General features: G+C 39.9%; 1 protein-coding gene across 3 annotated transcripts in view; it reads right to left on the bottom strand.

Annotated features, from left to right (window-relative positions):
• RXFP1 (relaxin family peptide receptor 1) overlaps positions 1-16,912 on the bottom strand; it is a 75,546-nt gene that overhangs the window by 41,191 nt on the left and 17,443 nt on the right. For 2 of the 3 annotated variants that reach the window (XM_034770906.1, XM_034770907.1), the window contains exon 2: positions 7,798-7,953. In XM_034770906.1, the coding sequence (XP_034626797.1) occupies positions 7,798-7,953 (156 nt within the window). Of the gene's footprint in view, positions 1-7,797; positions 7,954-15,850; positions 15,904-16,912 lie in introns of all 3 variants that reach the window. The other variant, XM_034770908.1, reaches the window with a different exon arrangement.

Raw genomic sequence — 16,912 nt, 5'->3', positions numbered from 1 at the left:
TATTCAGATTATCCAGGAAAACTATTGGTATATTATGGTTAAATGTGGATGACAGATATCAAGAGATCACAGAGAAAAAATTTAGGGGAATTCAAATCACACAGCAACATAAAACTTTACCATGCTAAGAGCCATTCCAGAACTATAGCTCTTGCTATACCAGGTAACTTCATTTTCCAAATTACAATCAACAAGAATGGAAGGTTAGATATGGGATGGTAACTTGCTGAATCTGCTGTTTGAAATGGGGTTATTTTTTACATAAATCAGGAAAGATGAGAGCTATTATAATGGCATTTAGAAAGTCTACACTTAATCGAGTAAGAATAACAATAATGAGAGTAATCACAAGAATTGACAAATCAAGGTATTCAGAAGTGTTTTTGTAAATTTAGGAAAATGATTGAGACAGTGTTGGGTTGGTGAGTGTATTGTTGTCAAGAAGAGTTTGGATTCCTGGGGTAGGTTAATTTATCATTAGAAAGAAGACACAACATAGACCCAAGAGACAATGTGTAAATAGTTCTTATTCCCCTTGAACAAAGAAGGTACGACACTAAAGCAGAAAACTCCACACAGCTCTATATTTCTGATCTCTGCCAAAACTGTTTCTCAAACTCTTTTCAAATTATTTTGGTTCTGCGTTAATTCCATCTCCAACATACTAAATGCCTTTGTCCCAAATCCATCACTCAAAATCAAAATTCTTTATTGGGATATAGTTATATATACACACACACACACACATACACACACACACATACGGTAACTCTTCACCTAATGTCTGCCCGCTTAATGTTGTTTCAAAGTTACGTTGCTTCTCAATTAGGGAACATGCACATTTAAAGTTGTGCAATGCTCCTTTATAATGTTGTTTGGCTGCCTGCTCTGTCCACTGCTTGTAAGATTCTGTGGAAGAGCAGTGACTTCACAAAGGAGCATTGCACAAGTTCCTCTTCTCCGCCTCCTCCCCCTCCCTCCCAGCGCTTCTCCCACCGCCAAACCGCTGTTTGGCAGGGCTTAGTACTGTCTGGGCTGCGTCTCCACTCCTCCCCTTCCCTCCCAGAAAGTCCTAAGTGCGAAGTGCTGGGAGGGAGGGGGATGAGCGGGGAAGCACCATGTCTCCGCTCCTCCCCCTCGCTCCCAGAAAGTCCAAAGCGCAAAGTGCTAGGAGGGAGGGGCAGGAGCAGGGAAGCGCCGCATCTCCCTCCTCCCCCTCCCTCCCAGAAAGTCCTAAGCGTGTAGGACTTTCGGGAGGGGAGGGGGGAAGGAGCGGGGATGTGGCATGCTACGAGAGGAGGTGGAGTGGGGGTGGGAAGAGATGGAGATATCCTATCTCCTAGAACTGGAAGGGACCTTGAAAGGTCATCGAGTCCAGCCCCCTGCCTTCACTAGCAGGACCAAGTACTGATTTTGCCCCAGATCCCCAAGTGGCCCCCTCAAGGACTGAACTCACAACCCTGGGTTTAGCAGGCCAATGCTCAAACCACTGAGCTATCCCTCCCCCTAGAGGTAGGCCTGGAGTGGAGCAGGGACAGGAAGAGGCGGGCCTGGAGCATTCCTGGCAAAGTCGGTGCCTGTTCTTCTCCGGGGAAGCTGCTGCTGTTGCTGCGAAGGTGCTTCCTAGTATCCTTGCTTGCAGTGGGCTGTGCCTGTGTGGGATAAGCCAGGGGCACTTCCCAACCACAGTACAGTACTGTACAGTATATAATGCCTTTTGTCTGCCCCCAAAAAATTTCTTTGGAACCTAACCCCCTGCATTTACATTAAATCTTATGGGAAAATTGGATTCGTTTAACATTGTTTCACTTAAAGTTGCATTTTTCAGGAACATAACTACAATGTTAAGTGAGGAGTTAGTGTATATAAAGAGTTATATAAGTAAGTTATATAATGTTGTTAAAGTATAAAGGGAACAAAAGACTTCATGTCTCTATCAGAGGTAAATATAACACATTAAGCAACTCCCCACAACTGTGCTTTACATGTGCTCAGCGTTTAATCCCCTTGTCCATTTTTGATTCATTGGCAGATTGCTCCACAGCGTGATGGCTCTCTCTCTCTCTTTTCTTCTCAGGTTAAATGCCAAGAAGTGTGGAGGCCCTTGGTCTAACGGAGGGATCCATTTCCAACTCCAAAGAAAGAGTACTTGGATGACTGGTCCCACGTTGTAATAGACCAGATTTAAAATCATGACATTTTTATGCACAGAAAAGCTGTCCCTGGCTCAGGATCAAATTTTGTTCATCCCAGGACTCAGATGAGCAATTGGGGAGCAATTGCACATTTTGTGGAAGGCAGAGAAAACATTTATCTAGTAGCAGGCTGTTATTAAGAAAATGGTGGCTGTTTGAAGCGACTCAGGGGTGTGAGATTTTAGAAAAAAGATTCAGGAGCCTGATTAGTGGGCAGAGGGCAGGTGAGGCAGTCAAAGATTCATCAGACATTTTATTTATGACATGACCTTGCAATTTGTCATAAGGTTCTGCCATGTATTATACAACTATCACCTAAACACACATACGCTCCCATTAGCTGATGAAACACACATTGATTCTATAAGAAACTAAGTGACAAATACTAAAGAAAGACGGACCAGAAGCACTGTTGTTCTTATCTAGCATTAGTAATTCTAATTTCATGAGATTCATCCTTAAGTAGACTGACTGCACCAATGGTATTTGGGTATCTTCCTTGAAATGCAGTTGAATAGTTAGATATCTATCCTAGATTCTACAGTCCTCTCCTATGTCTTGAGTAGGGTATTAATAATTGTGGTATTGTACAGAAGTTGCTTTTTTGTACTGATTTAGTGTGTATGAAATACTGTAAATCTTTTTTGTTTTAAGTATAATGTCTAAGACAAAACTGGTAGAGCAGACAGTATTTGTTGTCATGTTGTCACTATCTTTTATTTTAGTTTCATCCAATATTCACATTGTACTGATATTCAAATTAAATCCTTTTTTATTTTAATATTTTAATTCACATGCAGCACATGATTTTTTACATTGCACATTAGCTAACCATTAACAATTCATACACATCAATTAGCTAAATAACAGAACAGATCAAATAAATTCTGTTCTGCAAGTCTATTCCGAAATGTCAGTTACAGAATTTGCAGGGCCAAGTCTTGTAGTCAAAAACAAAAAGAAAAGTTTTTTTTTTCCCTACTGAAAATGGTCATCTTTGCTGGAAAAGCTGACTGAAGAATCATAATGTAGGACAATTTATCAAACTTGCTGTGCTGCCTGCCAACTTGAGTTTTAATTAAACTCATGCACAGCAGGGTGCTGGGATTATTACCACTTTCACACACTTCCAGTGTTTGTTAATAGCTTCACAAGCAGCTCCAAATAAAATACAGCATGTAGGTCAAACTATTCAGCATCACCCTTAGCCTTTTTAAAAGGAACTAAAAGCTTCTGGAAACAGCTGGCAATGGGCAAAATAGTCCTGACCATAAAATATCTTTGGAATGCTCTGTGCTACTGTGTTTTAACATTAGAAAAACGTAAAATAAACACTATTAGAGTTAAATCCTCAGGATCTTGCAGCAATAGCGGCATTGAGCTAAATTAATCCCTGGTATTACTACTTTGCCTTTAAAGGAGTTTTTACACTAGGGATGAATTTGGTCTTAAGAATACAGATATGTCAAGCAATTACTTCCAGTGTCTGAAACCTAATGAATATTTTACAACTTACGACAAAAATAATAAAAGTACACTTAAAATAAAACACTTTCAAGTTCTAATGCAGAGTGTATGAATATTTACAACACATTGCAATTTTTTTGCAGGGTTATTATCTGGATTCTATTTGTTTACAATTTTTTAAAGTCAAGTTCATCCCCGTTATCATGGAATGTTCCAGCAGAATGAAAGTTAGTCTCCACTCCAGCCATCTGGGAGCCCTCAACATTCTCTGAGCTGGACAAGCGCACACTGTAATGACTCTATGGCCATCTAGGACCAGCAAGGCAACTCAAAGCCATTTATTGCTGGCCCCAAGCATTCAAAAATCATGAGTGAGACTAGGGTTACTATACCTCCAGGTTTCTCCGGACATGACCTTTTTGATTGGTTGCCAACCCTCCAGGATTTGCCTGGCATTTCCAGGAATTAAAAATTAATCTTTAATTAAAGATTATGTCATTTGATGAAATCTTCAGGAATACAGCCAACTAAAATTGGTAATCCTACCTGTGCAATATTCAGCCGAAGGAAGCATTATTTATCCTTTATTTGGATGACTAATATCTGATCATATATTATTTAAAAAAATTAATTGGTACCATCCCCCATAAGAGTGGATATGAAAGTGACTGGAAGAGGCTCATAATGTTCCAGTATAGTGGAGGAGAGCTTTTGTGTAGAGCTAGCTGGGGACCGATGATTCTTTTCACAAAGAATTTTGAGATTTTTGAAGTTTGCTCTTGTTCCACATTTCAACAAGAAAAATAGTACTTTTGAAAGTGGTTGAGAAACAAAATTTTGATTAAATGTCTGTCTTTAAATTGAAAATGTCAGGTTTTCAATTCATCTCTTTCTGTAGAATTGATCAGGGAGTCCACCCTGAACTTCAGAAAACATTCCATCAAAAACATAAAACAAAAACAAAATATTTCAGTTTCAATGGAATGATATTTTTTGACCAAAAAAGCTTACTTGAAAATATTTCTATTTGTGTGCTTTTCTCCTTCCTTCCCAAAGAGAGATGGCCTTCTGTTAGTTTTACCATTCCAGCAACATAGCAAACAAGCATGTCACATAAGAAAAAAACATGTTAAATGTTTATAGTCAGATCTATTTACAACATAATCTTTCAAGTTTCTGTTCACATCCTTCAAAAAGGGAAAGAAATCTGAGAGACTGAGCCCATAGACAAAACCATAATCCCTGAAACATCAAAGAGGTGTATTCCAGTTCAACACTATATTTCAATAAAGTTTTGTAACCTAAACATAGATTGTTTAAGTGGTAACTTTCAGCCGATTCACCTACATATTCTTCATATACAGCCCTGTATTAAATCTTGTTTTAAATCACTTATTTTATTTATACAAGATTTTTAAAGTACATGTTATTGGGGGAGGTGGGAGTGTGTGGCTCAGCAGATTAATAAAGGGGATATGGAACTTTTCACCTCTGTCATTGTGACACTGGCAGACCAGCCAACCTGTGTATGACCCATAACAACTTTTAAGAAGAGGCATTACAATTGTATCAGGACAATTCACTTGTATATGAATTTCAAAGAGATATACTAGACCAGCAATCACTAACCCAAACATTTGTAGTAATAGAAATCAAGGGCAGATGGTAAATGTGTTTGTCTGTGTACCTGTATCATGTTAGAGGTTTAACAATGTAACCAAATTACCTTGTAGATGCTAATTCACTTTTATGTCTTAATTGCCTTTATGTGACTGGGTTTAGTCAACCCTAAAATCAAAGATGTGAGACACTGCATGAAATTAACAATATTATGTATATTGTCTTCAGCTTATCTATGTTATAATATATCACCAGCAGTTGCCTTATGTTAATCAATGTAACTGGATTACCTGTGCATGCATAGTAAATAGAATGTTAACTTCAAGGTGATGGGACAGTGCGTGCTCAACAAAGAAGAATCCTCAGTCACATGCTTTGCTCAAAGCACTTGAAAAACCTGAGAAATGTGTGCTTCCTGAAGCTCTCATGCTTTTTACAGGTCTTCTAATTCATCTGCCTCTAAGTTCTGTGAATGCATGAATGCAGACAGCCATTCAGGGTCTCTGAAGACAATCCTCTCTGCCTTTTCTATTTTATATGCAGCCTGCCCAACTATTATCTATGTATCATGGTTGCTTACATGCTGCTACTTTGGCTTACTAGAATTACAGTCAATATCTGGTCAGAACCATGCTGAAACATTAAACAAGATTAATCTTTTCTCTTTGACAATGAATGTTCTTTGTCAACTGCAAGCTGTAATGTGTGCTCTTTTTCCTCTGTAATTAAAGATTTTTGCTAGAATGTCTCTCCAGAGATGCCCTAGGATACAGCCAATCGGGGTGACTGCCCCAGGCCCAGTGCTTTGGGGGACCCTGCGCTTTGTGAGGAGGTGGACGAGGAGGTGGACGAGGAGGTGAGACGGGAGGCGGGGCAGGCAGGTAGACGGGGGAGGAGGAGCCCTCCCCACGAACCTCCCTCCCAGTGCCTACCACTGATCAGCTATTTCGTCCGGAGGCACGGGGGGGGGGAGGGAGAAGGAGTGAGGGCACACCGTGCTCGGGAGAGGGGGCAGAACTGGACAGGAAAGAGGTGGGGTGGGGATGGGAAAAAGCGGGTTGGGGGTGGGGCCTTGGAGAAGGGATGTTCTCTCACTCTGTAGCCCCTCTTTCACTCCAGGAATCAGAATCATAGAAGATTAGGGTTGGAAGAGACCCCAGGAGGTCATCTAGTCCAATCCCCTGCTCAAAGCAGGACCAACCCCAACTAAATCATCCCAGCCAGGGCTTTGTAGAAGTGGGTTACTAGAGTTCATCCTGATTTATGTCAGTATGATCCAGATCAGTATTAGGCCCTGTGACTTCGCTTCCACTGCACAGCAGTGGGAGATGCAGGAGAGTGACATTCATACATGGCGGAGTGGATGCTCCCTGGCTGATTGAGTGAAAGTTAGGCAGACAGTGATGGGGCCAAATGACCTTGCCTAGAAGCATCATTTCTGGCTGTTAGGGATAGCAATATACACCCAAGAAAATCAGATCGGGGCAAAGCAACCCAGCTGATCACTCAGTTGAGTGTCTTACAATGAACTGAGTGATCTCCAGCCACCTCAGGCCTCCTAAGCACCTGCAGGCTGTTCCATATTCTATAACCCCAGGAAAACAGTTGCCTCCACAGGGTCCTCCTGAGGAAGAAAGTGAAGATTATGCAGAACGGCAGTGGGAAGAGAGACAATTTTACATGAATTACTGCAATGCTTTTGCACTCTGAATCCTGATCACACTACATCTGAGCGGACACTGTATGCTCCTGGTAAGCTTGCCTTAATAACATCAGGATGTGAATAATGCAGGCTGTCCCACAGTTTTTATATGAATTACCAAAGAACCTTCCAGATTTGACTCTACAATTATATACATTGACCTACAAATTCTGAGTAAATGTATTTGAGAAAAGAAGAATGGATCTTATGAATCCTTCAGTTCTGTAGTCCTGTTCAAGAACTATGCCATGTGCTGTCCAAATAAAGTAAAATTATGCTTTTCAGTCCATAAGTTTAACGTAAATTCAGGAAGTGAACATGTACACTCTTTGTCAGCATGGCTCTCTTGCTTGCAATGTAATTTTATGCTATGTATTGTGTATGTAGTGGGAGTGTGTGTGTGTGTGTTCGTTCTTTCCTCTGGATGTTTATACTGTAAGTCTATAGTGTAGGGCTAAGCTGAATTTAAGGTACTTGATCTTTATTATAAATCTTGTGGTGTTATCATAGCTATTTCATAATTATCTTTGCTTTTTGTATCAAAAGTTCAAATCAGAAGATAAAACTGGAAAATACATCAAGATAGACAAACAAAGATTTGCTTCTCTTCCTAGCAAATGAGTGATGAGTTGGCTGTATTTATTTTAAGCAAATATCTATGTTGTTCTCATCTACAGTATATTTAATTTTTCTATGGTTCCATTAACTTTGACTATTTATTTAGCCTGAACAGTATTTATGTTTCATTGAAAAGTGGCCCTCAGGGTATATGTACTAGAAATGAATTAAAAAAAAAAGTCTTTATTAGCTTACCACAGTTGTCTTCATCAGCCTGGTTCCCACAGTCATCCACACCATTACAGTGAAGAAGTTGAGGCAAACACTTTGTTATATTGCCACAAGGGAAATATCCCAGAGGGCATATGACTTCATGTTCAGAATCTTGATTTTCCGAAGTACAATGGATAACTAATAAAAAACAAAACAAAGAATATGCTTTCTTCACACATATGTTTTCTCCTTAGCTGAATTACTTAGTTGCATTTGAATGTGAACTTCCAAATTACTATACATATTAGTTTGCCTTGTGTTTAATTATAATACTGTATCTCCAATGTTAACTGAGGAGAAAATATTCGTGTGTCACAAGGTAACTAAAATTACAGAGTAATTTCGTCCCCCCACATCCTAGGGTGTACTGAAAACACTAGAAAGAGTACAAGCAAAGTGTCCTAGAGCTCTTATCTAAAAGGATAGTCTCCTGTTGTGCTGGACATTAATTTGTTGTAGCAATACACCAGATGAGCTGTGTAGATATGGAAAGCATTAATTTGTGCTGGAACTTCTGACCCAATAGAAATAAATTAAAGATGTAAGTCAGACATGTGTTGTATCTAATTTATACCAGGTAAAAAGTGATTATTATAGACAAATGATCAGAGAACAAAAATATCAAAGGAACAGGACAATGACATGGCTTGGCTAAATGATAAATAAGAAGTGATATAAATATAGTATTTGAAAGGTGTAAACTGTTTAGTTCCCTTTGGATCGTAGGCCCCCAGCCTTGGCAAACCAGCTGTGTTGCCTGGATGCAGCACCTTCCCAATTAATGGCCCAATCATTAATTCTTTACCTCTCTTCAAGTTATTTATCCAGAGATGTCTTATCTCTGACCATTATTTTAGCGGCTGATTGCTCTTCCTAACAGATCCTTGTGAGTTATCATTCTGTCTAATTACATGGAGTTATCAAGCAGATATACTGAAGTACAAATAATATTAATAAAAAACAATACAGATCTTCCCCATGTTATCCACAGATAGCAAAAGTAAAATCAGGAAAAGAAACTATGCAAATGTTCCAGGCAAACCAATAACATCACTAGGAAAACTCACCCAGAAAACTGAGGAACATAGAAATTCTACGTAATGTTAAGAAACAATATTGTGTCCTGTATATAAATAATAGCACTAAATTGATTCACTTTTCATTAGTTAGCTGAGTACTTGTGGTAGAAGGAGTTTTATTTAATGGAAAGTGAGTGTGCACTCTAGTGTTTTGTTCTGTAAGGACCAAAATACAAGGGAAACTTCAGCGGTAGCTAATAAGATAAGGGAAAGTCTCCCAGGGAAAAGAAGGCGCAAAAGATCCATCTCTTGACTTTACATATATATTTCAAACATATAGCCTGGTGCTTCAAACTGGCAGGGTCCTCTATTATAGGGGTTGATCCTGTGCCCACTGAAGTCAAGCTCCCATTGATTTCAACGTGGCACACAGAGCCAGATTTTCAAAGGTATTGAGGCATCTAAAGATGCAGATAGGCACTGTTAGAGGCTAGCTGGCTCTTTAAGAGGAGTTAGGTTCAGTCTCACCTGCAACAGGTCAATCACCCTCTCAATTGGTCCTAACTGAATAGGGATCAGAGGGTCTGGTCTGTTATTGTGTCCATCTGGGGAGAGGTCATAGGGTTATTATAAAAAGGTTGGTCAAGCTCAGCCAAAGGGACAGTAACAGAATGGTGGCTGCTTGCTCTGAGAGGTCCAGACAGGTTGGGAGCAAAGCCAGGGTAGATCCCTAGAGCAGAAGTGGAAGTGCCTGGTGGAAAGCAGCAGGTAGAAGGCTAGTATGTCTCGGGTTTCATCTGGTACTTTGATTAGTCTGGGAGAGAAATGAGCTCTGGAGGAACGCCATCAGGTGGTCGAGGGACATCTATATAGAACACATAACTGGACATCGGCAATACGAGGAGCAGTAGTGAGCTGGAGCCGGTTCTCACCGGTTTGTGGGGACCAGTTGTTAAATTTAGAAGCCCTTTTAGAGCCGGTTGTCCTGTGTGGACAATTAAATTTAACAACTGGTAATTTGAAATGACCCAGGAGTGTAGCTGGGGGGCGGGACATGGGGAGTGGCCACTCCCCCTGAGCACATTATCCAAAAGTGGGGCCTTAGGCGCCGATCCCGTGGGTGCTCCAGCTCCCCGCCCCCCAGCCCCAGCTCACCTCCGCTCCGCCTCCGCCTCCTTCCCTTGAATGCTCCGCCCCGCTTCTCCCCCTACCCCCCGCTTCCTGCAAATCAGCTGTTTGCGCGGGAAGCCTGGGAGGGTGGAGAAGCGGTGCGGCGGCTTCGTGCTCAGGCCCAGGGAGGCGGAGATGGAGCGGAGGTGAGCTGGGGTGCGCAGGGAAACCATTCCCTGCCCCAGCTCACCTCCGCTCCGCCTCCCTGGGCCTGAGCGCAAAGCTGCCGCTTGCGTCTCAGCCCTCCCAGGCTTCCCGCGTGAACAGCTGATTCGCGGGAAGCGGGGGGCTGCAAGCTCGGCCTGACCTGGTGCTCCAGGCGCTGCGCGGTGGCAACGTGGCCTGGCTCAAGCCGAGTGGCACGGCTGTAGCGCCACCAGCCACCTCCAGGCAGCATGGTAAGGGGGCAGGGAAGTTTGGGGGGGGGTGGATAGGGGTCGGGGCGGTCAGAGGGCGGGGAACAGGGGGGTTGAATGGGGGCAAGGGTCTCGGGGGGAGCAGTCAGGAAGGAGGGGGCGTTGGATGGGGTGGTGGGAGGCAGTTGGGGCAGGGGTTCCAGGGGCGGTCAGGGGACAGGGAGAAGGGGTGGTTGGATGGGGCAGGGGTCCTGGGGGGCCATCAGGAATGAGAGGAGGGGTTGGATGGGGTGGCGGGGGGGCAGTCAGGGGACAGGGAAGGGAGGGGATGGGGCAAGGGTCCGGGGATGTGTGTCAAGCAACACGGGGGGTTGGATGGGGCAGGAGTCCCAGGGGGTGGGGCAGGCCACGACCCCCTTGTGGGGTGAGGAGGGAACCAGTTAAGATTTTGGCAGCTCATCAGTGACCAGGAGGGATGAGAAGCGCAGTCAGGAAAGTATCAAATATGTTCCTCATGAACTGTATTTTCTATGGACAACCAACCTAATTGTCAATTACTAAGGGACAATCTCCACTCATTGATATATTTTGCTTTCCACAACCAAATTGCCTTACAACTTTTCATGAGTGATGTACCGGAGTATTCGGATTCTAATATCTAAACTGTATTGTTAAATCTATTCACCTAGATTTGGGTTATTGCTGATTATGTACTCTATGTATCATATGACTTTTAAAAACTAACTTTATATTTGTGGATAATATAAGCACTATACCCAGATGTACAGACTCTCTTTTCCCAAACTATTTTAACTTTAGCTTTAATAAAATTTTTAAATCTGTTTTTATCTGTTAAAAATCAGGGTGAGATTCTATTGTTAGATAGATAATTGGACAATAATATTTGTAAGCAGAGGGGCATGTTGATTTGGTGGTTAGGGTACAGCACCAGGAAATTATTCCTTGCTAAGCCATAGATTTTCTGTGTGATCCTCAGTAAAGTAACTTGTGGAGCTTGATGGAAATTTGTGTGTATAATTTTCAAAGTTTTCCTTAGAATTTTATTCAGGGTTTGGCAACTGAAATGTAAGTGTTTGAGGTTTAAAGCTCTAATAGGCTGAGCAAAATATTAGTAAGAAACAAAGTTTTCAGGTTCTGCTTTTCAGTTGATTAAAAACAAAAACAAAAACAAAAAAAAACAAACAGAATTTTTTTCCACAAAAAAACCCCAAAACATTAAGCAAATAGCCATTTCCCATTGAAAAAGCATGTTGACAGAAATTTTTGATCATATCTAGTCATTTAGCAGAATCTGTTTCCCTATCTGTATAACAACGTGGATAATAGTACTTGCTATGGCTCCTGGTGAGGCAGGGCTAACTTTATTAATGTTTGTAAAGCATGGAGATTCTCAGATAGAAAATACTAAAGGGCAAAATATTTTATTATTGTTAATTTAAAACTGTCTACACTGAGATAGGTTCATAAATATTTTAAACCAGAAGTAACTTTAATCTCCACCAGCTCAAGAGGTTTCCCAGGTCTGTATGGTTCAACTCAAATAGTTGGCAATATTACTGTACACATGTCTTAACAGTCTTCAGTTTAGCATTGCCTGAATAAATCTTGTTTTCCAATGCACTGGGACATGCTATCCATTGAAAAAAACAACACACTGATTACATGTTCCAATGTAAACAGAAACCTTTTCATCTGCAACTAACTACAGCCTTGTTTCAGCTATTTTTGCCATGCGTGGGTAATATTTAGCAATATACTCAAACTCCCTGCCCAAATTATTGGTAATATTGAGCAATACCCCATGGTGGAAAAAAGGAATACAAAATGTCAGTCACATGGGCCTTAAGCCAAACTAATAGCATATCCATATTACTAAGGCCTCAGTCCTGCAAATGCTTATAAATGCATGAAGCCACTAGCACCAATCATTTGTTTAAAGTCAAATATGTGCCTGATTGTTTGCAGGACTGTTGCCTAAGCCTGACTTTTTTCCAATTTCTCCCTTCTCCCCAATTGCAGAGGCCAATTTATATATTAATTAGACTGTGTGACCAGCAAGGAATATTTTTTTAATGTGCTTGTGACTGTTTTTGTTTCTCTGTGAGGCATAATTAAGTTTTGTTGTTTTCTTTTTAATTAAATTCTACTTGCTTACTGTGTTTGCTTCAATTCTATTGCTTACTATCAGCAATGTCAAGCTTGGTTTCCCTAAGTTTGACAGAAAAACTGTGAGGGCTTCCACGCACATTTACTCTGAGTTCCAAAACCTTAACTGAAGGGGCAGGGCTGCTTGAACTGTTAGCAAACCTTCTCCCATAATGTTAGCTAGCTATTAACATTAAGTGTGAACAGAACAAAACAAACACAATGGCTCAGCTCCTCAGCAGGTATAAATCAACGTAGCATCACTTGCCATCTCCCATGGACATATGCCAGTTTAAATCAGCTGTGGATCCGATCCAGGGAATTTTGAATAGTTGACTAGAAATCCCCTCCTCACTCAGTTACTTAACTTTCAAACTCCTGGTTTTTTTGATGTAATTTTTGCGTTAGTTTTTCAGTTACCATAGGGTCTTTCAGGGCAGATAAAACCTGAATTTCTAATATGAAAAACAAAACAACCCCACACCAGGCCTCCTTTATAAATCATAAAGAAGAAAAAATAAAATAAAAAGGACACTGGCCCCATATTTATTTTTGTCATTGCAGGTCATCTTAAACATTGCTGGATGGTTTCCTAAGTGGGATATTATCCTGTTACTCCTAACTTACTATGGAGGTTATTCATCTCAATGACCCATACTTATTGCAGGGTGAAATGATAAAAGAGATTGCCTTTAGTTTTCTGGACTTTCTTCAAGAAGGCTCCAGGATTCAGTTATTACTATGGTAACAGGAAATGATAGGGAATAAATACATTTCTCCTTTTATCTCTTACTCACAGCATCAGAGGATGAAATTTTATAGCAACCTCTTCACAAGTTCAAGTTTTGGATTCGAAAGTCTTAGCCTAATGCTTGATTACCATCATGTAGCTGTACAAATTATCAGGCATGACATAGCAATTCATTCTCAAACTGGTGTTCAAAAAAAGAAATATTTCTGGAGAAAAGCCTACTAGATTGTACACAGAGAAATTTTAGGAGATTGATATGTTTTGCTTTCCACAACCAACTCTCTATACAACTCTTCACGAGAGATGTACCCGAGTATTCAAATTCTAATATATAAACTGTATTCTTAAATTTCTTCACCTAATTTGGGTGATTGCTGATTATGTACTGTATGTATCATATGACTTTTAAAAATAAGCTCTGTATTTGTGGATAATCTAAGCAGTATACCCAGATGTACAGACACACTTTTCTCAACCTATGTATTACATGATTTTTTTTAACATTAGCTTTATTAAAATTTTTAAATCTGCAAGTTTTAATCACCTACAACTGTTATCTTGAAAATGAATTTCATTAAATGTCAAATGCCTTTGTCCTAGTTGAGGATTGAGCCCATAGCAAAATTAGAAGTTTTTTTTTTAAATAAAAGTAAACATTTAGCAAAAGCAAGGAGAATAAATTTCAGCTCAGAATTTTTTTCTGAAATTTCTTAGTTTCTGTAAACTTATAATGAAATTGTCACATCAATCGTAACTACAGCAAGAAGACTATAATTTTCAAATGGTCTTTAATATAGATGCCTACACTATTATATATTGCTTTTGATCAAATTTAATACGTATGAATAATATATTTTAAAAGTCAAATTGTCAAAAAGGATGGTGGAAGCTGGAAAGTTCCCACCTTCCTACAACCAGAGTACACATATACATTGATTTAGTCTAAACCTATTTGTTTCCTTGGATTTGGCTCTATGGGTAAATCAAACTGCAACAAAGCACAAACCAAAGTCTAAATGTTCCCCCAAGTCTGGCTGTTTGTAGAATTTTCATGCAAGACCTCTTCTGTTCCATTTCCTAGTTCCTCCTCCTTTTACCAGAAAGAAGCTCCAACCACCTTGTTACAATCAACCTCTTTTTTGAGAGTTCACATTACAGTTGCTGTCAGTTCATTTAATTTTCGATTTATACTTTCAAAACAAACCACCCAATCTGCTATTTCATGACAAGGATATTTAATCCAATGAAGAATATTGTTTAATTATGCAACACTGGTGCCTTGCAGCATTTGAAATACTCTGCATAATCTTCACTAGCTCTGTTGCATTGCTTGCTCAGATAGTACTGCTGCTTCTGAAATACGTGATCATTTTGCCGCACTAGTTACATAAACACAAGAAGCAAATTTTGTATTCACCTTTTACTGGATATCATGCATTTATTTCTTTGTGGCATTTCATTCCTGTTCTCAATCTTATCCTAGATCGGGGTAAAATTTTCAAAAGTACCTATGTGATTTAGGTGCCCAAGCCCCATTTTCAAAAGCAACTTAGATACGTAAGAGCATACGTCTTATTAAATGTCACTTAGATAATTCTGACAATTTCCCCCTAAATCCTTTTACTTTAAACATGGTCTTAAAAAGCCAAGACTACACGCACAACTACTTCAAAATTAGAATATTAGAGCAATATTGTCCTCTCACTTCTACACCACAGATCTGAGAATCCATGTTCTGCTCTTCTTGTATGCACAGAACTCTCATTGCGTCAGAGAAGTTCTGCACATATAGAGAAAGTCTATTGGAGCTGACCTTCATTATGTGGCTCAGATGGGATAATTTCACCTTAATGTATAACTGCCAAACTTACTTAAATGTTCAAAGAGCAGTCTGAGTTAAGTCCCTGTTTCCTAGATATGTTCAGATAATCTTATATTTGGTTTCTTGTTGTCCCCATTAGTGTTTTATTCAGAGGATAAATTCACTGTTCATTAACCTTCTCCGATGCTCTGGGCTCAGATTCAGAATGCTGTACTCCAGCCTGCTCCAACTTGCCCTCACCAACCCCCAGTATTGGTGCAGAATTCAGCACACAAGCAACATGTCAGGTACTATATGTTCAGTACCTGAGCGTCTAAAGCCACAACCAGCAAAAAGATGAGAACAGCTAGCCAACTGGAGTTTGTCCGGATGGAGTAAATTGCAGGATCCGGTGCCTGAGCGACTGGTGAGCTATCAAACACTTTTCATGAACATTTTCATTTGGTTGAAAACCCAAATCTTTAGGTTGAAAACCCAAACCCTATCTTAATTTACCTAATCTTGCAATTCTGCACAAGAGGGTGCATGATGCTATTAAATTAACTGCTCTACTTCACTTCATTATAGCTATCAAAGGACTGTTCCATATTGATGTTAAACCAAGACAGAGGGAAACATATTTAATTTTAGTCATTTTTATTGTGAATTAGTTATTTTTGTAATCTCATATTTATATCAAGCTTCGAAGGTACCTCTCTTGTTTTATAGATTGTTTCTCATTCACAGCCCCATCCAGGATAGAACAGCTCACCTTTGCTTCTTAGTCCTATGGCCCAAAATTGAACTGTTAAATCCCAGGACACCCTATAATGCAAAAGAAGTACCATCAGGGAACCATATAAATTAACTTTAACAATCTGAACATCAATATGGCTTTGATTAATATTTTCAAATAGTTGAGATTCATAATGTGTAAAGTCGGGCCAAGGCTGTATATGTCACATATATTTGGCAGAAATGGCCAAATTTTCAAAGGTGTCCTCAAATGTATCCACAAGTTTTGTGGATATAAACAGATGTGTGTCTAAAGCCTGCATGTGCACTCACAAATCTGGTAGACAGAAAGTTAAAAGAGAAGAAGGAAGAAAAAAAACCTAAGGGACTATAGTAATGAGGGACACATAAGAACCTAGATACGTAAACAGAAAGGAGTGAAAAAAATGTAGAGAAGGAAAAGTTATTCAAGGTCTTAGCTGTGAGGAAAAGATGTCTGAACTTGATGAGGAAGGTAAATATATACCAGAGCAAGGCTTGGTTTTCTCTAGCACTTTTCATCCACGTATTTTGTTAATAAAATGGTATAGAGCAATAACATAGTGTAAATGTTATATAGATTGCCCTCTTAAGTATCAGCTCAGCCGGCCACATGCAGTTTAGCTGTGATCACCCTGCATGGATAAAACTATTTCTTCACAATGTCCACAGTGAATTTTGGAGCTATATTTTCTAAACATCTGGCATCAAGTAAATGGGAAATAGGTGAATTGTTATTTATACATAGGACATCCCAGACATGAACAAACATCTTGCCTGCAATGCACATGCCATCTCACATAAGAAAGGACTAATATACTCAACTAAATATTCATGGCCCTGCACAACTATACTCTTGCCTACATCTTTGTTCTCTTGCCTCTTACTCTGTCTTTTGCTGCCTATGCAAACATGATTAAAACAGGGTCTCCCTCAGCCAAAGTGGAGTTATGATGCCTGGAGTGCTTCAGCCAAATACCAGAGATAAATAGGGAACCTCAGCTGGTTCTCTTCTTAGCTTCCTCCCTTTTCCTTCAGATTTTTCCTCCCTGATACACAC

This window comes from Trachemys scripta, chromosome 5 (assembly GCF_013100865.1).
Source record: "Trachemys scripta elegans isolate TJP31775 chromosome 5, CAS_Tse_1.0, whole genome shotgun sequence".
Taxonomy (NCBI): Eukaryota; Metazoa; Chordata; order Testudines; family Emydidae; genus Trachemys; species Trachemys scripta.
Note: the sequence above shows the minus strand (reverse complement) of the source record. Positions and strands in the feature narration are given on the sequence as shown.